The sequence below is a fragment of the Athalia rosae genome, chromosome 3 (genome assembly GCF_917208135.1).
Source record: "Athalia rosae chromosome 3, iyAthRosa1.1, whole genome shotgun sequence".
NCBI classification, from domain to species: Eukaryota; Metazoa; Arthropoda; class Insecta; order Hymenoptera; family Athaliidae; genus Athalia; species Athalia rosae.
Window position 1 is genome coordinate 2,654,921 of NC_064028.1, and position 20,667 is coordinate 2,675,587.

The window sequence follows — 20,667 nt, forward strand, 5'->3', positions numbered from 1 at the left end:
TCTCTCTCTCTCTCGTAGCTTCCTTTTTTACTTTCGTTTCACGCCTATTCAACGACGAATATCTTTCCTTAATCCTTTGCCAATCAACTCACATCTCTGTTTGGTTTGTGCGGATTCACGAGCTGAGTAATTTGGCCCCGCCTCGCAAGTACTGCTTGGGAATCGCCGACCCAGGCTACGTAGAGCTTTCTATTTAACACTAAAGTGCATACTGCGGTCGTACCGCTGTTGAGATTCTGCAAATCAGATAAAACCGCAAGGTTAATCATTCATCTCGAGTCGAACGGTCGACTGATTTTTTTTCCAAAATTTCCATCGAAACGGAATCCCTCCTCGTTATCATTCGCACCTGTTTGTTTGATTTTTCGATGAAATGTGCATCGGTGGTGAGAAAAGCGTCCCGCAAGGCACGTTCGGGATCTGTAGGATAATGAATACTCTCTGCTAAATACTGATGAAGATGCGCCGCGCAATAAACCGCAGCATCTTGTCCGGCGTGGCCGTCGAACACCGCGTAGTAATTACCCACGGAGTCATCCTGAAAATTCGAAAAAACATCCCGATTCCATCTCACTGATTTTTGCATGAGTATTTTTTCTTTTTCTAAATCAATCTCCGTACGCATACCTGAATACTGAATAATGTGTGCAAGTCGTGTATGACGACGTGTCTATCTTCCATTTTCCGTCTGCTGTTTTTAATCGCGCATCTCGAGACAAGCGGAATTGGGGTCGAAGGAGGTGGTGGCAGTAATGCCAGTCTGCTGTTGTCGAGATACCGCATGCAGATCTCGTTGACCTTGTTAGTGACCGCGTGCATGAGCCCCAGGGGAGCGAATGCTGGAAAAAAAAATTGGAGGATCGTTAATCGTTGGTAATTGTTGAACAACCGTACGATCGGATCGACCCACGTGCCAAAGAATGACTGGAAATAAAAAATAGTCATATTTACTGTTCTCCTGGACTCGCCAGCCGCATGTTTCCGGTTGTTTACTGCACAACAGTTTCACCTCCTCCATAACGAGGTGGACCAGGTACGATTGTAGGCTAGGTGGACAGCACCTGGAAAAAAAACAAAAAAATAACATCAAATAAATAGAACGAAGGTGGTGCAATTTTCCCCGCATTGTTGTATAACGTGGCGAATCGGCCGACTCACGCAGTTTTCGTGATTAGATCAAAGAGCGATTATAAGAGATATCGCGCGTGTATCTTCGTTTCGAGATATGAACTAGAGGTGAGGTGAAGAAGGAAGCAAGAGCGTTTCAACTGTGAACTGCAGTCGACTGTACCTCCTACTTCGGTACAAATTATGTACAAATCTCCATCGAGACGAGATAATATTCACTCGCCGGTCGCGTATAAACAGCAGAGGCAAGATAAGGGACGAATCGCTCCACGGTAGCCCGAAGAATCGAAATCATTTCGTAATTACCGTCGCATTTCGCGATTACTTCCGATGTCGAACATCACCGGAGCTTATGCCCACGAGCGCAATGAGAATCTCGATGAATATCTCAAGGCCATCGGTAAGTTTTAGAAAATACCGGAGTATCTATTTTTTTGTTTTCAATACTAGGGTGGGTTGGAGAAATTTTTTTTTTTTTTTATTCTCTTAGCATGGGGGCAGAATTTGTACCTTATAAAAAAAGAAAATTTTTCAAATGTGGAAAAAATTTTTTACTTGATATTTTGAGGTAGCCCGCTCGTTTTCTCAATGAATAATTATTCAAGTGGGGTACTTCCAGCAAGAAATTTTTCGATTTTCGAAGCCCGAGCTTAGCTGGAGTCAGGTAGCCAGCAGCGTAGCGCTTTGTTATGAGAAGTCACCTTCGGGGCTGAGCAGAGGTGACGCCCCACAACAAACCGCGGCGCCCGTGGCTACCTGACTCTAGATAAGCTCGGGTTTGCTGGTGAATTGAGAAATTCGAATATTTTGACCCATGCATGGATTGCGACGAATCAAACTGGGTGTACGACTAAAAACGATCGATATGTCTTATAATTTTTCTGCTCCTAACAGCGAACAAGTGATGATTACTTGATCGATTGCATGAGTAGATGATTTTGGCTTTTAGATTTGGATTCCTGAGCTGATTATATGTGAGATTACTCTTGAAAAACCAAAATAAAATTCGATTTTTGAGCAAAAAATAAATCATTTTTTTCATAAGGCTTAATATGCTTTTCTGACGTATTTCGACCTCAGGAATTCGAATCTGAAAGAAAAATTGATCTATCTCTAAAATTGACCGAGTTATCGCCAATTTTCAGCTTTTTGGGGTCAAAAATAAAAAATTGATTTTTTAATCTATCTCAATGTAATTTGAGCTCAGGAATCCGAATCCGGAAGAAAAATTGATCTATCTGCAAAAATGACCGAGTTATCCTCATTTTTTCGCATTTTTTGGCATAAATTTGAGGATATCTCGAAGGGAAAAAATCGTAGCTCAATTTGGACAACGGATTCGTGTTCCTGAGGTCAAAATACGTAAGAAAAGTGCCATACGATCAATTTTAAAAAATAAAAATTTTTGCCCAAAATTTGAAAAAATCGTAAGGGGTACCCCTTGGAAAAATCTCAAATTTTGGCCAAAATTTTTTATTTTTTTAAATTGATCGTATGGCACTTTTCTTACGTATTTTGACCTCAGGAACACGAATCCGTTGTCCAAATTGAGCTACGATTTTTTCCCTTTGAGATATCCTCAAATTTAGGCCAAAAAAGGCGAAAAAATGGGGATAACTCGGTCATTTTTGCAAATAGATCAATTTTTCTTTCGGATTCGAATTTCTGAGCTCAAATTACATTAAGATAGACTTTAAAATCAATTTTTTATTTTTGACCCCAAAAAGATGAAAATTGGCGATAACTCGATCAATTTTAGAGATAGAGCGATTTTTCTTCCAGATTCGGATTCCTGAGGTCAAAATACGTAAGAAAAGCATATTAAACCCAATTAAAATAATGACTTATTTTTTGCTCAAAAATTCAATTTTATTTTGGTTTTTCAAGAGTAATCTCACATATAATCAGCTCAGGAATCCAAATCTAAAAGCCAAAATCATCTACTCATGCAATCGATCGAGTAATCATTAGGTGGACAAATTTTTCTCTTTTCATAAGGTACAAATTCTGCCCCCATGCTAAGAGAATAAAAGAAAAACATTTTTTTTTCAACCCACCCTATTAAATACTCTTCTATGCAGGTGAAGAGAATTTAAATCGATCAAATTAACATTCCAGGGGTTCCATACGTCGGAAGGAAAATGATGTCTTTCAGTAGTCCACGGTTGGAAATATCGAAAAACGAAGACAAATGGACGATTCGAAGTATTTCGGTGGGGCGCACGTTGGAGATGACGTTTGCTCTTGGCGTTGAATACGAGGAATCGATGCCATCCGGTGACAAGCTCAAGGTCATATTACATCTGCCGCCTGCTTTAGAACGTTAGAAACTCGTGCGGGATCGATAGAGGTAAAAAAAAAAAGATTACATCTCCATTTTCTGATGCAGAACGTTACGACCATAGAAGGGGATAGTTTGGTAACAAACTCGGTTGCTCCGAACGGTTCGCTGATAACACGAAGATACGATTTCACCCCAGAAACAGCTGTATTGGTGAGTGTAGCATGTTTTTCTGTTTTCATTTGCCAGAGATCTGGAGGGCAGAAATCGACCTTCAAATTCCCTGTAGAGATGTATCTGTGATACGTGATGTGGGGGCCAACTCGTAGTGATTTTTATTATAATTCTGTTCGAGTTTCGGAGTTGACACCCGCCCGCCCAGAAAGCGAAGGGCTCAGGGTAATTCTGTGGGGTGGTCCTACAGACCCCCAGATCAATAGACGAAGGAAATTGTCGACTTTCACGAAACAAACGTGGCCGAACTTCTTGATTTCTTACACGCCCTTCAGTCGCTGGCAAATTCTTTGCCTCGTCAGTCTCGGGAATTAAATTTCAATTCGCGCGGCATTTTCTAAAATTTCTTTGAAAATTTTCCGAAAGATCTTACGCATGGAAAAAAAAAAAAAAAAAAAATGAATCGGACATATCTCTGAGAGTGTATGATATGTTTGATTTGTCGATGAAAAATTGTATACTATGCCAAAATGGAACAGAGCATGTATAAATGTGGTATACAAAGTAAGATAGCGTGTCATGCGCGTCAGAAATACTTCAAAATCATAATATTAATTATTTCAGACGATGACACACCAGAATAGCGGGAAAATTGCCAAGAGATACTACAAGCGTGTTGTAACCGTTTAGAGAGAAACGCTATATCAGCTCAGGATGTGGAATAACATCCCTCAGATATTCCATCTGTCGTACATCCTACAAAAACAGAGCATCAAATGATAAAGGAAGCTCAATCAAATCCTTCGCTCTCGCAACCTACGAATACTGAATAAATAATTTTCAAACCGTAACGGATCGATCCCAGTATTAAATGCAGCTGTCTCTATAATTTGGCGTGATGAATCACGATGGAAATACCACCTGTCGTTATATGCAGTCGTGATAATAACATGCATTCGAGGAGTTGCATGTTATATACGTAAAAAATTATTGAAAACAAAACGAAGAAGAATTACTACCGCGGGTTTCGATGTTTGTTTCGATTAACGAACACAATTTCAATAGGAATAAAAAAAAGGTACAGCCATCAACCCCATTGATCACCTGCCGAACTCGCAGAATGACCGCACAGTTTCGTTGAATCATTCATCAGGAAACCAGACAATGAATGAATCAAAAAAGTAAAATTGGGCGTATAGTATGACGCAATCTATATACTCGAACAGGTGACGTATACGCGGTCAGGGGGTGTTGCTAAGGAAACTGACCATTACACTACGTACTGGCAAAGGGGGCGACATTAACTGTGGAAAATTATTGACGAGACATCGAACTTGGCGGGTTTTTCTAACTGCGTTCAGAAAATGGTCTATGGGGCGCGGTCGACGACGCGTGCGAACAACGAAGATAAAAAATGAAATAGAGGAAAATGTATGAGTAACGATAGCGGGAGGGCATGTGCGTTGAAAGAGTCGGTGTTCGGGATATTATCGAATCCGGGGCACACCCACTTCGTAGTAGAGTAACGTGAAATCGTAGCAAGATCGCTGAACGATTTTGTTAGTGAGTAGGGGGAATAAAACTTGAAAAGATTAGAACGCATCGTGCATCTGTTCGGTTGTGTTGGGGGTAGAAAACACCGATGATAATTTAAGTGGGCAACCTCACACCGAATACCAAAGACCGCCGAATGCGCATCGGCTCAACTTCCTCGTCGTCCGAAACAGTTTACTCTTTGTGGAAGAGGACTGTGTGTAATCAAACAACGATAACAGGTTGGTGTTATCTGATTCGGACTGAAAGAAACTCGCGCGATTTTTCCTTCTCTTTATCTCGTGTATACTGGTTGAATTTGTTTGTTCATTGTTGGAAACAACGTTGATAAAATTCAGTGTAAACAAACCAATAGCTCAGACAGTCGTTAAATTTGTTGCAAGTTGAACTTACTGTTGATTGAGGTATTGTAACGTCCAGTCAATAATCTCGCCGCTAATCTCAGCTTCCGTGAGATCGTAAGTGCTCACTTTGACAGGCAGCTGATCATCGGGGTCAACATCGGCGACGAAATTCACGAAAAACCGGCGGTATGCACGGAGGTAATCACCGTCCCCACAGTCTGTAGCCATTTTTAGACGCTCTTCTGTTTTTCGAAGGATAATATTCGGCCCGAAATAAGTGACAGTCACGATCGAACCGAGCTGATCGTAACCAAATTCTTTACGGGAATGATTATTAAATTCTTGTCCTCCACAAGAACTAACTTCGGTGATTTTTCTCACCCCTATACAAATTTTGATTAATGTATCGTTTAAGAAAAATATTCGTTGATATGCGGTATTTGTACTTTGATTACGTCACTCACTCAACACACGCTCAATTTTACACTAAAAGAACCGAACAGGGATACACTCACTATTCTGTTATACGACCAACTTTTCTAGGGAGGATCGAAAATTAAAAACACTCTCTCTCTCGTCACGCGTCGTGTACTCCTCACTTTTTTTTTCTCACTGTTGAGACTCGAATCCTCACAATGTCTACGGAATGAAGTTCGTCGCTAGTTGACGATCACCCAACGCGCATGGCTGGCTGAACTCAAATGCATTGGCATAGATGGCACTCGTAGAGGTGGGAGGGAAATTCAAATGACCTCTTCCACCGTGGGTCGATTATTTGGTCTAGAACAACGTTACAAACATTAAAAACATCGTTATTATTGCAATTGTTAAATTATCGCATAAGAGTACTTGATTTATTTACAATAAATAATTACATAATTTCAGAATAACAAAGTTTTGTGCTATGAAATTGTGCACATAGTTCTCTTCTCGATAATTTTGTTTGCTTGCATCTCCTCTACCTTAACACCAAGAAAAGAAACAGCGTTCTCTTCCTGCAACCAATCGGGCAATGGTGTATTCCAATTCTTAGGTGGTTCTTGACGCTTTTTCCACACGGAGTTAGCGTAGTGTGGTCTCAATCTATCCATGCGACGCTTTTCCTCACTTTGCACCAGAGCATTCTATAGATGAAATCATTTCACACCGTAGCTATCAGTCGGCATTTTTCGAAAGACAATCAAATTTAGCATTCCATTTGAAACTTACAAACGCCGTTTCGTCCTGCAATTGTTTCCATAATTTACAATTATTGTAATCAGTTTGCCATGACTCACAATTTGTGTTCTCTCCATGGACAAAATACTGATTGAACCGACTCTTTATACTCGTACAGTCGCTGTATTCATCTTTGTATTGGAAACAGGGTCTCACCTATGAATGGATTATTATTACGCATAGGAAATAATCGTGACAATTTTGATTCAAAGGGGTCAACGTTGGATCCAATCGAAAATCCATGTGAATTCACAAAGAACATAGAAAGCACAACCATAATGGCAGATATACTGAAAGAAAAGCGTTAGTTCTATTCTACACCGTACCATCCATTCGTATTCCAAGGGATTCTTGACTTGAGCCTGTTCTGCCATCGTGATAAATTAATAATTGAAAAGATCTAAACCACAATTACTATGTGCAATCAATTCCAGGTAGAGTCAGATCGGGTTAGGTTTGGGTTAGGAATCCACACGAAACGAGCGGTGCGACAATCGAAATCGGATTCGACCAAAGCGAGGTTCAGGTTTGTTGAAGATCCGTTGATGGCGGGGAGGTGTTGAAAAAATGCATCATTCCATGCGTAACCTCACTTAATCAAGAAACCTGCCGATGGTGTGTTTCGATCGAATAATATTTTGAATTCGCAAGCCAGTGTTGCGAACTTCTCGCAAAACCTTAACTTTGATCTCTTTGCTTAAAAACTATTCGTGTTCCCGGCACAAGAGTTTACCGAGACCTTTAAGCAGTCCGGATGCCCGATGGTGATCCTCGTTAGTAGTGACGCGCAACCATTTTTGACGTTTACCCGACCAATTTCTAACCTCTGAACGACGCCTTTTTCTAATTAACCAATATTAAAAATGATCGAGTGAACACGTACCTGAAATTAGTGATATATACACCGGAGGAGCGTATTTGACCGGGTGCTAGGAAAAATATAATGATGTCACGGTCCGTGAGAGCAGAGACGAGAAGTCGCGCGAAAGATGATATCAAACGGGTTATGCAGGTTGTTGATAAAGTCCGACACTGGTAAACAAAATAGTGAATTCGTTGAAAAAATATGAAATTTTGTTATATTTTGAATCCACAAACCTGCATACTATCTCCCGCATTTATTATTCCAGGGAGAAGAAGTGGGTTACTATCGGTGAAACGACTATGAAAATTTACAAATGGGTGCCAATATCCACTCTTGATCAGGTATTTTTATCGGTCTTCTCCAAATGTTTTAACTATCCTTATTTCTAGTTTATAAATAAATTATGAACGAATTGTTGCAGAAAAAAAAAGGAAAAGTGGTTGGTGACAAAGAAAACAGTATAGCCAGAAAGGGTGGCATGGATTCTTCCAACTCAAATTTTGGCCTTGCCGAAGACTCTAATACCTGTAAGTTCTCGTCCGACTATTATTTCATTATTTCATTTGCCGTTTAAATAAAAAACTTGCTATGATATCAAATTATAAAATTTTCTATTGGCTTACGTAGGTTTTTCAACTGTCAGCGACTCTCAAGGGTTGACGGATTTTTCTGCACATCTTGGTTTCTCCGAAGATTCAAATTCACAGAATAGCGAACCGACACCCAAGAGGCTTAAGACTGATTAAGGTTCACTCCACATCATATTTATGAGGTTATTAAATTATTGTGGCGTTTTGTGGAGTTGTGTGTAATTTCTCAAGATGGTGGAACGTAATCTTGCATTGCAAAAAACTTGGCAAATAAGATAATTAATCAATGATGAAAATGAAATATGCATCCTTGTTTGGATGGAATACTATCGCTGAAGCAGTTTAGCGTACCTGCCCATCACAGTTGTACAGCATTTGTCAATCAACTAATATATTATATCTACTTTACAAAGAGGAAATTCTCTTATTATGCTGGACGTTTATTAAAGTCGTATCCATCACAGGGTGCGGTACGGTTTCAATTCGTAAATATCAGATACTTATTGCATTGTGTTAGTCTCACCCAATTAACGTTCATCTTATCAATCACCAAGGCAAAGTGGTGCCATCATACTGCAAAAACGATCCGTTGTGGCTTTCGTTTAGAGTTTGCAGCGTGGATATAATTGTTTTTATGCTGCTGTCGACTTCCATCGGAGCATTCTTACCACCCATATCGGTTTTTATCCAACCAGGATGCAGACAGGCTACTAGAATTCCATCGTTCTGTAAATCTACGCTCATGGATCTAGTCGCCGCGTTTAAAGCAGACTGAAAAAAGCCGAAGTCAAGTAATTGAAACGTACGATTGTCGATATTATGAAGAAAATTCTTTGATCAAGTACCTTGCTACATCGATAGGGATAGTATCCACCCTGAGTATTGTCACCAATGCTGCTGAGAATAGAAGTCATATTTATGACCGCTGCACGTTCTATGCACATCCCTTGCTTTCCATAATTCGAAGCGGCTTGTTTCAGAAGTGGTAAACACTCCTGAGAGATAAGATAAACAATTTTTTAAGTTATACCTTGTCTGGATATTTTCATGTTACTGAAATAGAAAGGTTTCGATGCTACTGCATTTTATTCGGAAAGGTGTCGACGCTTTTTCAGCAAATATTAAAATGCAAATTCAGCTTAATTGACTCACACACAACTATCATTCAAGTTATTAATTTTTCATCAATCAGGCAGGGCTGTTTTTGCCCGGAGATTAAATATGGAATAAGTTTTTATGTATTTTTTCTCGTGTATTTACGACGTTCTGTACAGAGACCGAAATTGTGACGATCCATTAGAGAGAATAACGTTGTAAACTCATGTGGAATCTTTAAAATCAGTATATTCCTCATTAAAAACGTGGAATTCAATCAGATTACCTTCGTCAACAGAATCGGAGCTATAGTGTTGACTAAAAAGGATTCTGTCAATTGCTGCTCCTTTACGAGGCCAAGCCGAGAAAATTTTCCGGCGATTCCAGCGTTGTTCACCAAAAGGTTCAAACCAGCATCCCCAACCTTCTCGGCGACTGAATTTACAACTTGCTTGTAGGTTTTCGTCTCTTTGAGATCTGCAGCATACAACAGCATAAAATTGAAAATACCAATACCCCACATCCGCTCTCGATAAAAATATTTACGGTACGATCTTAACTCAATTATCTTTATTCGGGGCATTAGAAGATTATCAAACGTTTGAACTTTACAGACAACGCTACAGATATCAGCCAGACCGAACCGTCGTCATAATTAATCACCGCAAGCAGCTCGAATTATTTCAAGAGCAGAGGATACGTGCGTCAGATTCTGCGATTACTATATTTTATCAGACTGATATGATATAATAGTCGATTGTTTGAAAGATTAATTCGAGTTTTGGTAAATATCGCCATTTGAGTATCTGGCGTAGTAAAACGGGCGATCCATTTCACGCAGAAATAAATAAATAAATAAAACAACACCCGAACCGACAGTCGACGCTGTCTCAAAAAAATATTTCACCTTTTATCCTTGAAATCGTTACCGTTTCACGCGCTCGATTTCATGAGAAATCTGGGTCAGGGCTTCTCTCTTTCTAACAATAAGGCAAATCAAAATTACATGTTACCATTTATCATATCGATTTGTCTACTCGCTGCAGGAGTAAAAGCATTAGATAATATACATATAACTTTTCAATTGAAAGGTATCAGTTATTATCAACTGAAAAAAAAACACCTCTGTTCGCACTGATTGTAAAAGTGTATCAAATGATGATCGCCGAGACATAAGTTATACCAATATGTATGTATCTAAAGCTCTGCGTCAATAGATAAGCTTGTACAATAGAAAAATCGAAAGATAGACCGAGCTATTCTGTTCCATAAACGAGAGCGGCTTGGTCGTCGACGTTGAATTTAGGCTACTATCGTGGTCCTGCAATACCTCTCGTAAAGTTAAAATCGGTGGGGGTCAAAATCATGAGCGAACGCAGAACGGGAAAGGAAAAATCTTGGAGACTTTGTCGTAAGAAACCTCAAACACTTGACGACGATTCTGGAGAGGATGAGCCGAGAAATGGAAACGAAAATGTGACATTGGAACTGAAAGCAAAATTGCCAAAGACAGGTATGCAGGTGTTGATCGTTGCAAATTATTATGCATCAATTTGCAGGCTTTGACAATTGATTGTTGCTGTTTGTCGGTGTAATTCCTTATACTCTATAAGTTTATTATGTTGTGTAACGTTATAATTTAAATATGCTCAAGGTTGAGTGATAAATACTTAAAGATTGTATTGAAATATTATTTGAGGAACTTGACACGCGCATGCAGATTGCGAATATTTATTCCTAAGTTAGCGTCGCGAAATATCTGATTGAGGAATGCTCAGTGTTTTCTAAGTATCTCCTATATGTGCGTGCTCCTTTGGCAGCAATAAATCAAGTTTCCGATTTAAGTAAATAAGGTCTAGAAATATATCGATAAACTTCTCACGACCTGTACTGCACCTGTTTAATGCATTGTACTGAATCACATCGAGACTTTTTTTTTATTATTCGATATGTAGCATTCAAGTGTACGCATACGAAAAAAAAAAAAAAAATGCCGGCAAACCGGTTAATCAAACCGGTCTTTGACGCTTAGCTGAAAGAACTTAGCAAATAAATTTCGTACACGCGTGCAAAACTCAGAACATGTGATATAACGACGTATTGTTATTTATCTCGATGATCGTGCGCATACCTACAATAGTAGAATAGAATTCATAGGAAGAATTGAAAATCGAATTACTACCAGCAATCTCAAATTGAATCTCAGGGAAAAGGACATCATGGTCCGTCCAAATTTGAAAAATGCACTCGAAAGAATCACGTTACCGCTTATTTCCAATGTAAAAATCATCGCGCTCGCTATGTGCCTTTTGGATATGTTCACAAATTATACTCACCAAGCTGCAGGATGTGAATATTTTTCCATTTCTCGGCTAACGCCTGTAATTCCTGCAAAAAAATTGAATCGATTATTTGACAAGCAAGGTAAGAATACGTACAATTTCCTGCCGGGTAATATTTTGAATCACCTTTAGATTTTTCTCCCGAGTAAAAGCTCTCGAAATTCAAGCAAGTATTGCGATTGCTCGATTCGCGATCGTGCATTTCAATTCTGCATTCTCATTTGATTTCCTGCAATTATTGTGCAATTGAATTATTAGAATAGAACAAGTAATCGTCCGATCCTCATTGCATCATTCGACAAAGCGCGAATACCTAAGTTCGCGCAATGCAATGCAATGTTACCGTCTGTATTTGAAAATACAGCTAATCATTAGTTTGTTATTGAAAGAACGACTTCGGAACCGAAAGGAAATTGTACATACATCACGGAACAGATCGGTGCTTATACCAAGTGGAGGAAAGATACGTCATCGTCACATTGTCGTCATCATCGTCAGATGCGCGTCGTCATCGTTTACCACATGTAATCATGTTCATTATCATTAGCTATTGTATAAAAAATGTGAAAGGTAGTAGCAATGCCAGTCATCCTACGCTCCCTTATTGCGCAAGATTCAAAAGGGAGGGAGATATTTGTCAGATATGAATATAACAATAGATGGAGGCACTCGTATCCTACATGTAGAAAATGTTCCTCGTTAGTTCGACTTTGCCGCTTCTAGTGAGCACTACTATTTCCTTTTGACGTCATTAACGTCACTGATCGTCAGTTATTTTCACTTCCTTGACTGGAGTAGCTCATTTGACAGTAGAATTTATCCGAATTGATATTAATTCTCAAATTTTTTAACAAAATCGCCGGAAAATGGCCCCAATTGGTGAGTGTTCTAGTCTCGGTGCTTCTTGTGATGGTCAAAAATGTGTTTCGTCTATCAACGATACTGTTAGTCGAATGTGGAGCCCGCATGGGGCGTGTTTGCGTTCGTGCTTTGTATTGTGATTACGTAAATTTGATAATGATATGAGAAGAAGTGATGATTTACCGGAGCGTTGTTAGCCGATCGACACGTAGCGAATATATTTTCGGGCGGTATCCTGAGCGCTGCGAAGTGTTTTACAAAACCAAGACCCAGCCCCCGGTTACATCCCGTAATCAGTACCGATTTCATAGTATCAAATGATCGTCGGTTTCACTCGGAATTATTCCACCGCAATTATCGTCTTCTCGTTAATCTGGGTCTGTTGTAAAACTTGTAATCTATAGATAGTATTTCCCTCTTTTCTCGTGACGCTGATCACACGAAATCAGGTGTTCGGCGCAGCCGACGGTATTTCCAAGGTCGGTAGAAAGTAGATCGCAACAGATGTACATCGTCCGCGTATTACCGAAGTACGAATGAGAGACCGAATGAAAACGAAGAGAAACAGTGAAAAAAAAAACTTAAACGCGAAGGATTTACAGGCGAAATATTGCCAAGTGACGTCAGCAAACTTACACTCAATTCGAGTTCTCTATTAGTTAAACTTACAATTAAATCATCGCCGCTCACGCCCCCGGTTTTACATCATCGTATTGTTTCTAATTGTCATCGTTATCATGGCAACGTTAACTCTGCCACTGAGATTTATATCACTTCGTAGCAGACCGTCAAAATTGTTAGCTCTTCACAAATCACGAATGAATTACTTTCTGATTGATAAAAAATTAACAGCTTGTTTCTGCTGTGAGTTTAATTTTAATTACGATTGCACTACCTTAGATGATGCACGTATATAATCGCAAATATTTACGTCATTTGTCTAATTTTCACAGAGTTGCGGTGGGAGTTTGCAATGTTTTTCATTTCTTTTACAGCTGATAAAAGTTCGACTTACGATTTGGTCGTTATTGGAGGAGGTTCTGGTGGCTTAGCTGCTGCTAAAGAGGCTGTTGAACTTGGTGCTAAAGTTGCTGTACTCGACTTTGTTACTCCGTCACCGCAAGGTACAAAATGGGGTCTGGGAGGAACCTGCGTCAATGTCGGGTGCATTCCCAAAAAGTTGATGCACCAGGCAGCTTTGCTTGGAGAAGCTGTCCATGTGAGTAATTAAATTCTGAAGTTGTCATCTGCTATCGTACTTCAAGGATCTTTAAAAATTGTGAACTTGCCCGATGTTGTAGGAAGCTGTTGCTTATGGATGGCAACTGCCGGATCCAAATACAGTTCAAAATGATTGGTCTGCCCTGACAAATGCTGTGCAAAGTCACGTCAAGTCTGTAAATTGGGTTACACGTGTTGAACTCCGTAACAAGTGTGTATATGAAAATTAAAGTTTACATTGCGTAAAACATTTTATTTTTTCTATAATCATTATTTTATTTGTCATTTATCAGGAAAGTTGAATACCTCAATGCTCTGGGTTATTTTAAGGATGCCAATACCGTTGTTGGTGTTGGAAAAAATGGAGAGGAAAAACTTCTCAGCGCTAAGAATATCATTATCGCGGTTGGTGGCAGGCCGAGATACCCAGATATACCTGGTGCCTTAGAATATGGTATAACCAGCGATGATATTTTCAGTCTAGATAGAGCACCTGGAAAAACTTTGATTGTTGGTGCTGGATGTATCCTTAATCTGAAAACAAATAAGTCTGACAATGAGTTAAATCTCTATCAGATATCACTGTGATAGACCCACTTGAAGAATTTTTTATCCTTAATAGAGATTCTTAGACATTGGCTTAGAGTGTGCCGGATTTTTGAATGGTCTTGGTTATGATACTACTATTCTTGTACGGTCCGTTGTCTTGAGAGGATTTGATCAGCAGATGGCAAACATCGTGGCAGAAGAAATGGAACAGCGTGGTGTTCATTTTGTTTATCAAGCCAAACCAAAGGCTATCGAAAAGCAAGATGATGGACGTCTGCTCGTTCACTGGGTCGACCGTGTAAGTAACAAAAATTCAAATAATGTTAGTTCAAGATCATATTAGTGAAAAATAGATTTCTCACAAAAGTTCTGTCGTACATCAGGATGGCGCTCTCCACCAGGATGCTTATGACACCGTGCTATTTGCCATTGGTCGTCGTGCACTCACCCAAGAACTCAAACCTGAGAATGTTGGTCTGAAACTGATACCGGATACTGGGAAAATTGATGCTCTCAACGAGCAAACCAACATCCCTAATATCTATGCTGTTGGCGATGTACTTCATGTACGTACAAGTCTGATAACCACATTTTTTGGATTTCAGTGACAAGGAATATTAATATCTTGATTTCTTATAATAGAAAAAACCAGAACTCACCCCAGTCGCTATTCACGCTGGACGACTTCTGGCTAGGAGATTATTTGGTGGTTCCCACGAGAAAATGGACTACACGAATGTTGCGACGACTGTTTTCAGCCCGCTAGAGTATGGATGTGTCGGACTTAGTGAAGAAGATGCAATTGCCTTGCATGGGGATGATAATATAGAGGTTTACCATGCCTATTACAAACCTACTGAATTCTTTGTACCGCAGAAGAATGTTAAGCATTGTTACGTGAAAGTTGTTGCTCTACGAAAGGATGACCAAAAAGTTATCGGAATGCACTTTGTCGGCCCTCATGCAGGTGAAGTAATCCAGGGCTTCGCTGCAGCAATAAAGTGAGTAGTTATTTCTTGTAAAATATTTGATAACAATTGTACGTAAAAACGCCTTCACCAATCAATTATATTTGTGTTTACAGATGCAATTTGACTTTCCGAGCACTCAAGTCTACAGTTGGAATCCACCCAACGACAGCTGAAGAATTTACGAGAATAAGCATCACTAAGCGATCGGGGCTGGACCCAACCCCCCAGAGCTGCTGCAGTTAAAGTTCAGGTTACAAAGACAATTTGATGACCAATTTTTGATATTTATGTCACTCAACGGCAACATAAGGACAAGATCCTTGACCAGTTCTTAGATAGATCACTTTTTTCTTACATTTCTGGAACTCAGATAATTTGTACGTCGCACTCTAAATTGTGCACCAAAGTCACTGATGTATCATGTGTACTAATATGCTTTGCAGAATTGTATAAAGTTGTAACACAGTGAATTTTGATTAAATATAGTTTTTTTCATGTCATCAACGTGGCGAGATGTACTAACTGATTTAAATGGTACGGTTATTCCTAAAATTATATTATTACAATTTGCTCACGTGGCGAGGTATTACTCCTCATATGGTTTATATCTAGGAAAGTATTTATATGATAGGTAATTGTGACACAAAAATAAACACTGATGTCTAAATTCAAAAATCCACACATTTTCAACTCTTGAGTTATCACATTAACTTCTCGAAACCTAAAATTCGAATATTCTTTCGACCATCTCGAATATAATTATCGAATCAATAGTTTACCGCTGAACTGTATCCTGCTGTTCCGGACAGCCTAGCCAATATTGTGGAGCTGAGAGAGGATAATGACTATCTGTTTTGATCAAATGGTTGTCAAACTTCCAGAACAGCTTGCCCTTGAAGAAGTAAGTTTGACCTGGCAGGAGAAAATTATTAATTATGTGAAAAATTTGATTCGGTTTTTGCTGGATATTTTGAGTCATCTTTTACCGTCAAGCCAAGTCATTGCCGCATCAATGTTAGGTGGTACGCCCCGCCAGCTCCTGATATTGCGTGGGTAACCAGCGTCCAGGGTATGGGAGGTTTCATTAAATCTCCAAAACTTCTCTCCTCTGTGGTTTAACGAAAATATTAACTAGGTTCCGATTCAGAGAAGCAGGAATTAGCTCATGCCTCACCTGTACAGATAGATTTCATCGTTCTTTCCCCAAACTTGCACCGCATCTATCCTATCAACAGCTTCGTCAATTCCATAATCCGTCAGGGGCCGAGGACTGCCTTCAATGAGTGAATATCCATCGTGAATCCAGTATTGATTTCCTAGATAATAAAAATAACGTGTAAATTTTGAAACTTGTACGAAATCAGTCTGCAAAGAAAATATATGATTCACCGCTGTACAGTATGATGCTGCCATCATACTCCCTCTGATATGCTGCATCAATTCTTCTTATATTTTCGGGAAGCTGCCAAAATAACTGGCGAAATTTAGCTGGGTAGCCGTCCATAATTACTCCGCGGCTACTCAACCGCCAAACGTACTGAAAAGATAATGGACAGTTGAATCCTCTCTTGAAAAAGCGATGAATGGACGATAACTTGATCATTTTAATAGATAGATCAATTTGCAAACAGGATATCAGTTTTTGGTCTCCAATTTGAAAAAAATCGAGCTTACGAATTTGCGTCAACTCACCTCTCCTTTGAATACGAAAAGTTCTGTTCTGAAGACGCTGATGGCATCGAAATTGCCCTCGCAGACATCGGGAATAGACGGCAGTGTAGGTCGAGGGATGTGCCTTGATGTTATTTGGGAAACATCGCGACCACTTTCACTTTGATGACGAAGAAAATCATCAACAGTTTCGTAATCCCCTTCGTATGTTAATTGATGAAAATGCTTTGTCGTAGTCTCTACCTGAGACTCAAGCGTAGTTGTTTCTTCAGGGATAGTTTCTGTAGGAATCTCATCGTCATTTTCCGATATCCCTGAATGTGTATTCGTCAGATGATCACCCTCCAATGGTCGCGTGACTGTTCATGGAATATCAAATAAATTAATAACAATTATTGTTTACCTGATCAAATAATTAGTATCATAATTCCTCTTACTATAGAGCTGGTACAGTCCCAGGATATCGTCGTAATCCAACTGAATGTCTGGTGTGGATCCTTTATAGTAAGGAAACATGACTGACGATGGTACCCAAGAATGAGCGAGTCCTAAACTGTGACCGATTTCGTGAACAGCGACACTGTAAAAATCGGTTTGTCCCTGAAAATCGTTTGGTCTTGTTTTCCAGTCTTCGTCATCGTCGAAGTGAAGGTCGCCGGCGTACGACCCCGTTTCATCGGGAAAAAATGCATGCGCGAGGATATTTCCTGGACCATCGAAGGCGTATCTGAGATACATGGAAAAAATCTGTTCGGTCAATAGACTGTTCGATTTAATTGTACGGTGAACATGGATTTTGCGTCAGCTTACCCATCGCCGTGGTTACCCCGACCGAAAGCGACGATTATATCCGCGGACGGGTCATTTATTTGCTTGAAATCCAAACGTGAATATCCACTCCACGCACCGAAGGCTCTTTCAATTTCATCGGCGACTGCCTCTTCCCCTAATTTTGCACTCCAATTCGCTATACTGCAATTAAAATACAGTTTAAATATTATTACGGTCGATGATTTAGCGAAAAAGATATCAATGCAACTCACTAGTAAGTGATACGGCGTTTATTCCAACCGCTAGAACCGATAACAAAACGTTTCCTTCGAGTGCTCGAATAATCGGGTCGTATATCAGGAATACCGCATCGCGGTGATTGCATCAACTTCGGAATAACAGGAAAAAGGTTTGTGAAAATTCGGTCGAGACATTACATCACCTCAAATGAAACTGCAGCGTACCTTCAGTGTAGCGTTGTCGAATATTCCCGATTGAGGTATATTACCGAATTTTTGAACAGTTCTTATTGCCTCTGACATCGATTCCTGGCTATACTGCGCCTCCACACGATCCGATCCCTTCGCTATGTACCCGAATTTTTTCATAAACTCCAACTGTTGGATACAATGAATTAGTTATGTACAAACATCTTATTCGGTGTTAAAATTTGAGAATGCAATTTAAAAGCACCGCGTGAGCCGGAGGCACCTCGAGCGATAGATGCCTTTGAGAAATAGGCGCCGCATCAATTTTGAAAATCGTGAGAACAGAGGCGAAGACTATGATTTCGATTCGAAAAAAGACGCTTGATCTCCAATCGAATCTCATCCGGAGTTTATCAGCAGCACGTGACATATTTATCTATTTCATTAAGTGATTGTAAATTTATTTCGGTAAATTATTCAGTAAATATTCAATAAGCGGACTCGGAATTAATATTGTAAATGGTAAACAGTAACTGAAACCGAGAAAAACTGGAATTTTATTTTCTCACACTCCCGATTAAACACTGTTTTAAAACACTCCAACCATTGTTGAGATCACACGGACTGATGGACAGCTTGTAAAAAAATTAAGTTCCACATATGTGCTTATATATGCTGCTGGCATATATTTTAAACATTATAAACCACGTCTTGTGGATTGATCGAGATAACTGGTGTATTCCAATTCTGACCGTAATGAAAGTACATTCCGAAGCTTAAATAAAATAACTTCCGTTCTATATGACTAAAGCGATGTGAATAAAAAATTTCTTCAATATTACAGCGAATAATTCTAAGACCACAAATACGGATAACGGACTGTAAACAAAATTTATATTCATTACAAATACAGATGAGATTATTATATTGTGTGCGCGCGTTCTCTGTTCATCTTCGCCTTAGCTCGCCCCTTTCACAAGGTCTGTGACCTGACATTGATAAAATCCTCGTTCATATTTATACGGTAATACACAAACGACGTATATCTTTAAAAAAAAATCATTCAATGACGATGTGAGTCAGCGCATTTGTTAATAACAATTGGTTACGAAAAACCCGAATCCGTTTTTCCTTTTTATCCTATCGATAAATGATTCATGCGGTAATCCGTGTGACACTTTGATTACATTTCCCAGGCATCGTTACTCATCGTAATTATAACGTATAATTTATTCCAGGCGGATATATCCTACGAAAAATGAGCGATGAGTCAAAAGATCTGGCTTCGATTACTGGCGAATCGGTGATTGATTCATCTGGTACGTCGATAGAAGATGAAGAGGAGTCAAAACCTCCCTCACCTCGACGAAGTTCATCATTCGACAATCCAAAACTGACGCCGTTTGTTAGCACTATATTATTTTTCTATAAAATCCAAAGGTTTTTTTCATTGTAAATTTCTTACTTTTTTCGTTTGTCGCTCCGCAGAAACTTCGATGGTCATACGGAGTCAATCCACGAGTTCCCATCGTCAATTTAACGTCGGATAATCGGTCTCTGATAGCTTTCGCCTGTTCTCACGCCACTTCTATCTACGATTATACGTCGAGAGACATGCACCTTCTACAGGGACACGTTGGAATATATCATTTACATCCCTAGTCGATAAGTACGAGCGAAATATATTTCATCGCGCCGTCTCGATTTCAGCAAAATTACGTGTCGACGATGTCCACGGATGCGGAGGGCAAGTGGTTGTTGACGGCCGATGCTGGGGCTGAAAGTGTCGTCATTGTCTGGGATACGGAATCGAGGTTCAATGCTGTACAAAAATTAATCCCAACGAATGCAAAAAAAACTACAAACGATCGTACATATTTATGATCGTACTTACAGATTGCCGATATGCACGCTATTTAATCCTCACGGCGTCGAAGAACTCCTAACAGCTAAAATCAGCCCAGATGCAAAGTACGTTGTGACGGTTGGAAACGAAACTGAGATAAGAGTAAATCTTTGGCTGTGGTCATTCGGACGTGACGAATCCGATGGTGAGATTGATTTTTCGTCCCCATGTCCCGGTTGAATGATTGAAATCGTCCATTCTCTCAAAGCGTCTACCGTTTTGACCGGCTTTGGTAGCGACAGGGTAAAGGAAATCATCTTCAATATCGATTGTCCGAATCATTTTCTACTCGGCTTTGACAATAACATCGTCTTCGTCGTATGGGTCAGTTTATACGTTGTCTGAAATATTTATTCTAAATTGTGAAAACAATACGGCATTAAAAGCATAATTTTAACTTATTCAGGCAAATGGGACACTGACCTGGACGCGGGCAAAAATTAATGACAATATCGAGCGTTTAGGAACGCTGAATGTTTCCACGTACGTCAGAGATGGTCATCAGGCTTTGACCGGAACTAGCAATGGTGTGCAATGATGAATCTTCTATTTTACAGATTATTGTTAACTCCTGATGAATAGATAGAAATAATTTTCAGGGCACGTGCTGGTATGGAGTGACGTTTTCTACAGAGAATCTTCTGAGATTAAGCAGGATGTGAGCAACAACAAGAAACACGTCAAATCCTTGCATCTTC

The 20,667-nt window shown here is 39.6% G+C and overlaps 6 protein-coding genes and 2 long non-coding RNA genes across 16 annotated transcripts in view; 4 read left to right on the top strand and 4 right to left on the bottom strand.

Annotated features, from left to right (window-relative positions):
- LOC105686417 (mucin-5AC-like) overlaps positions 1-5,774 on the bottom strand; it is a 32,809-nt gene extending 27,035 nt beyond the window's left edge. Inside the window, exons 1-5 of the mRNA XM_012401225.3 lie at positions 5,531-5,774; positions 952-1,061; positions 628-839; positions 350-538; positions 93-236 (exon numbers count right to left, since the gene is read on the bottom strand). Coding sequence (XP_012256648.2) covers positions 93-236; positions 350-538; positions 628-839; positions 952-1,061; positions 5,531-5,709 — 834 coding nt within the window. The 5' untranslated portion in view covers positions 5,710-5,774. The remainder of the gene's footprint in view (positions 1-92; positions 237-349; positions 539-627; positions 840-951; positions 1,062-5,530) is intronic.
- LOC105686424 (B-cell CLL/lymphoma 7 protein family member A) lies at positions 1,229-8,562 on the top strand. 4 transcript variants are annotated; one of them, XR_007277452.1, is made up of 5 exons: positions 1,237-1,528; positions 3,247-3,419; positions 3,518-3,622; positions 4,208-5,358; positions 7,830-7,905. XR_007277452.1 is itself a non-coding variant. In XM_048652098.1 (4 exons), exons 1-4 carry the CDS (start codon positions 1,459-1,461, stop codon positions 3,774-3,776), a joined length of 360 nt encoding a protein of 119 aa, XP_048508055.1. In that variant the 5' UTR covers positions 1,229-1,458; the 3' UTR covers positions 3,777-3,932. The 4 variants fall into 4 exon arrangements, 3 of the variants coding, with proteins under 3 accessions (XP_048508055.1, XP_048508056.1, XP_012256656.1); XM_048652098.1 differs by lacking the exons at positions 4,208-5,358; positions 7,830-7,905 and adding an exon at positions 3,765-3,932 and having other exon boundaries at positions 1,229-1,528; XM_048652099.1 differs by lacking the exons at positions 1,237-1,528; positions 3,247-3,419; positions 3,518-3,622; positions 4,208-5,358 and adding exons at positions 7,571-7,711; positions 7,986-8,091; positions 8,192-8,562.
- LOC125500217 lies at positions 5,538-6,371 on the top strand. The gene is made up of 2 exons (XR_007277457.1): positions 5,538-5,679; positions 6,025-6,371. It is a non-coding gene; the product is annotated as an uncharacterized LOC125500217 (long non-coding RNA).
- Positions 5,928-7,216, bottom strand: LOC105686421 (UPF0545 protein C22orf39 homolog). 2 transcript variants are annotated; one of them, XM_012401231.3, is made up of 4 exons: positions 7,026-7,216; positions 6,691-6,855; positions 6,357-6,605; positions 5,928-6,261 (listed from the first exon to the last, which is right to left on the bottom strand). In XM_012401231.3, the coding sequence occupies exons 1-3, from the start codon at positions 7,071-7,073 to the stop codon at positions 6,384-6,386; spliced, it is 435 nt and encodes a 144-aa protein (XP_012256654.2). In that variant the 5' UTR covers positions 7,074-7,216; the 3' UTR covers positions 5,928-6,261; positions 6,357-6,383. The 2 variants fall into 2 exon arrangements, with proteins under 2 accessions (XP_012256654.2, XP_020708258.2); XM_020852599.2 differs by lacking the exon at positions 5,928-6,261 and having other exon boundaries at positions 6,309-6,605.
- Positions 8,563-8,573: 11 nt separating the features above from the next.
- On the bottom strand, positions 8,574-12,863 carry LOC105686419 (C-factor). Its single transcript, XM_012401229.3, has 5 exons — positions 12,636-12,863; positions 11,586-11,637; positions 9,536-9,726; positions 9,000-9,149; positions 8,574-8,925 (listed from the first exon to the last, which is right to left on the bottom strand). The coding sequence occupies exons 1-5, from the start codon at positions 12,759-12,761 to the stop codon at positions 8,701-8,703; spliced, it is 744 nt and encodes a 247-aa protein (XP_012256652.1). The 5' UTR covers positions 12,762-12,863; the 3' UTR covers positions 8,574-8,700.
- On the top strand, positions 10,565-15,697 carry LOC105686418 (thioredoxin reductase 1, mitochondrial). 3 transcript variants are annotated; one of them, XM_048652069.1, is made up of 8 exons: positions 10,565-10,762; positions 13,448-13,671; positions 13,754-13,884; positions 13,967-14,196; positions 14,306-14,520; positions 14,606-14,788; positions 14,865-15,223; positions 15,307-15,697. In XM_048652069.1, the coding sequence occupies exons 1-8, from the start codon at positions 10,615-10,617 to the stop codon at positions 15,434-15,436; spliced, it is 1,620 nt and encodes a 539-aa protein (XP_048508026.1). In that variant the 5' UTR covers positions 10,565-10,614; the 3' UTR covers positions 15,437-15,697. The 3 variants fall into 3 exon arrangements, with proteins under 3 accessions (XP_048508026.1, XP_012256651.2, XP_012256650.2); XM_012401228.3 differs by lacking the exon at positions 10,565-10,762 and adding an exon at positions 12,285-12,470; XM_012401227.3 differs by lacking the exon at positions 10,565-10,762 and adding an exon at positions 13,048-13,316.
- Positions 15,698-15,852: 155 nt separating this feature from the next.
- On the bottom strand, positions 15,853-20,140 carry LOC105686159 (72 kDa type IV collagenase-like). Of its 2 annotated transcripts, XM_048652066.1 has the most exons (11): positions 19,958-20,140; positions 19,529-19,840; positions 18,100-18,252; positions 17,908-18,023; positions 17,675-17,836; positions 17,302-17,591; positions 16,886-17,223; positions 16,583-16,730; positions 16,368-16,509; positions 16,180-16,301; positions 15,853-16,105 (listed from the first exon to the last, which is right to left on the bottom strand). In XM_048652066.1, exons 2-11 carry the CDS (start codon positions 19,565-19,567, stop codon positions 15,969-15,971), a joined length of 1,647 nt encoding a protein of 548 aa, XP_048508023.1. In that variant the 5' UTR covers positions 19,568-19,840; positions 19,958-20,140; the 3' UTR covers positions 15,853-15,968. The 2 variants fall into 2 exon arrangements, with proteins under 2 accessions (XP_048508023.1, XP_048508022.1); XM_048652065.1 differs by lacking the exons at positions 19,529-19,840; positions 19,958-20,140 and adding an exon at positions 18,329-19,289.
- Positions 17,921-19,693, top strand: LOC125500219. Of its 2 annotated transcripts, none has more exons than XR_007277459.1 (3): positions 17,921-18,044; positions 19,302-19,468; positions 19,552-19,693. It is a non-coding gene; the product is annotated as an uncharacterized LOC125500219 (long non-coding RNA). The 2 variants fall into 2 exon arrangements; XR_007277460.1 differs by lacking the exon at positions 17,921-18,044 and adding an exon at positions 18,505-18,585.
- Positions 20,141-20,667: the final 527 nt, after the last annotated feature.

Bases quoted from the DNA above. Each gene is read 5' to 3' on its own strand.
- LOC105686419 (XM_012401229.3), bottom strand. From the start codon at position 12,761: ATGAAATCGGTACTGATTACGGGATGTAACCGGGGGCTGGGTCTTGGT. The intron at 9,150-9,535 runs GTAATCTGATTG...CTTATCTCTCAG, and splicing joins CTCCGATTCTGTTGACGAAG to GAGTGTTTACCACTTCTGAA. The intron at 8,926-8,999 runs GTACTTGATCAA...GGCTTTTTTCAG, and splicing joins ATCCCTATCGATGTAGCAAG to TCTGCTTTAAACGCGGCGAC.
- LOC105686159 (XM_048652065.1), bottom strand. From the start codon at position 18,493: ATGTCACGTGCTGCTGATAAACTCCGGATGAGATTCGATTGGAGATCA. The intron at 18,253-18,328 runs GTGCTTTTAAAT...TGTATCCAACAG, and splicing joins AGGTGCCTCCGGCTCACGCG to TTGGAGTTTATGAAAAAATT. The intron at 16,302-16,367 runs GTGAGGCATGAG...GTTAAACCACAG, and splicing joins GATGAAATCTATCTGTACAG to AGGAGAGAAGTTTTGGAGAT.
- LOC105686421 (XM_012401231.3), bottom strand. From the start codon at position 7,073: ATGGCAGAACAGGCTCAAGTCAAGAATCCCTTGGAATACGAATGGATG. The intron at 6,856-7,025 runs GTACGGTGTAGA...ATCCATTCATAG, and splicing joins CCTTGGAATACGAATGGATG to GTGAGACCCTGTTTCCAATA. The intron at 6,606-6,690 runs GTAAGTTTCAAA...TTTCATCTATAG, and splicing joins TGCAGGACGAAACGGCGTTT to AATGCTCTGGTGCAAAGTGA.
- LOC105686424 (XM_012401233.3), top strand. From the start codon at position 7,643: ATGATGTCACGGTCCGTGAGAGCAGAGACGAGAAGTCGCGCGAAAGAT. The intron at 7,735-7,829 runs GTAAACAAAATA...TTATTATTCCAG, and splicing joins GTTGATAAAGTCCGACACTG to GGAGAAGAAGTGGGTTACTA. The intron at 7,906-7,985 runs GTATTTTTATCG...GAATTGTTGCAG, and splicing joins CAATATCCACTCTTGATCAG to AAAAAAAAAGGAAAAGTGGT.
- LOC105686418 (XM_048652069.1), top strand. From the start codon at position 10,615: ATGAGCGAACGCAGAACGGGAAAGGAAAAATCTTGGAGACTTTGTCGT. The intron at 13,885-13,966 runs GTGTGTATATGA...GTCATTTATCAG, and splicing joins CGTGTTGAACTCCGTAACAA to GAAAGTTGAATACCTCAATG. The intron at 14,789-14,864 runs GTACGTACAAGT...TTCTTATAATAG, and splicing joins CTGTTGGCGATGTACTTCAT to AAAAAACCAGAACTCACCCC.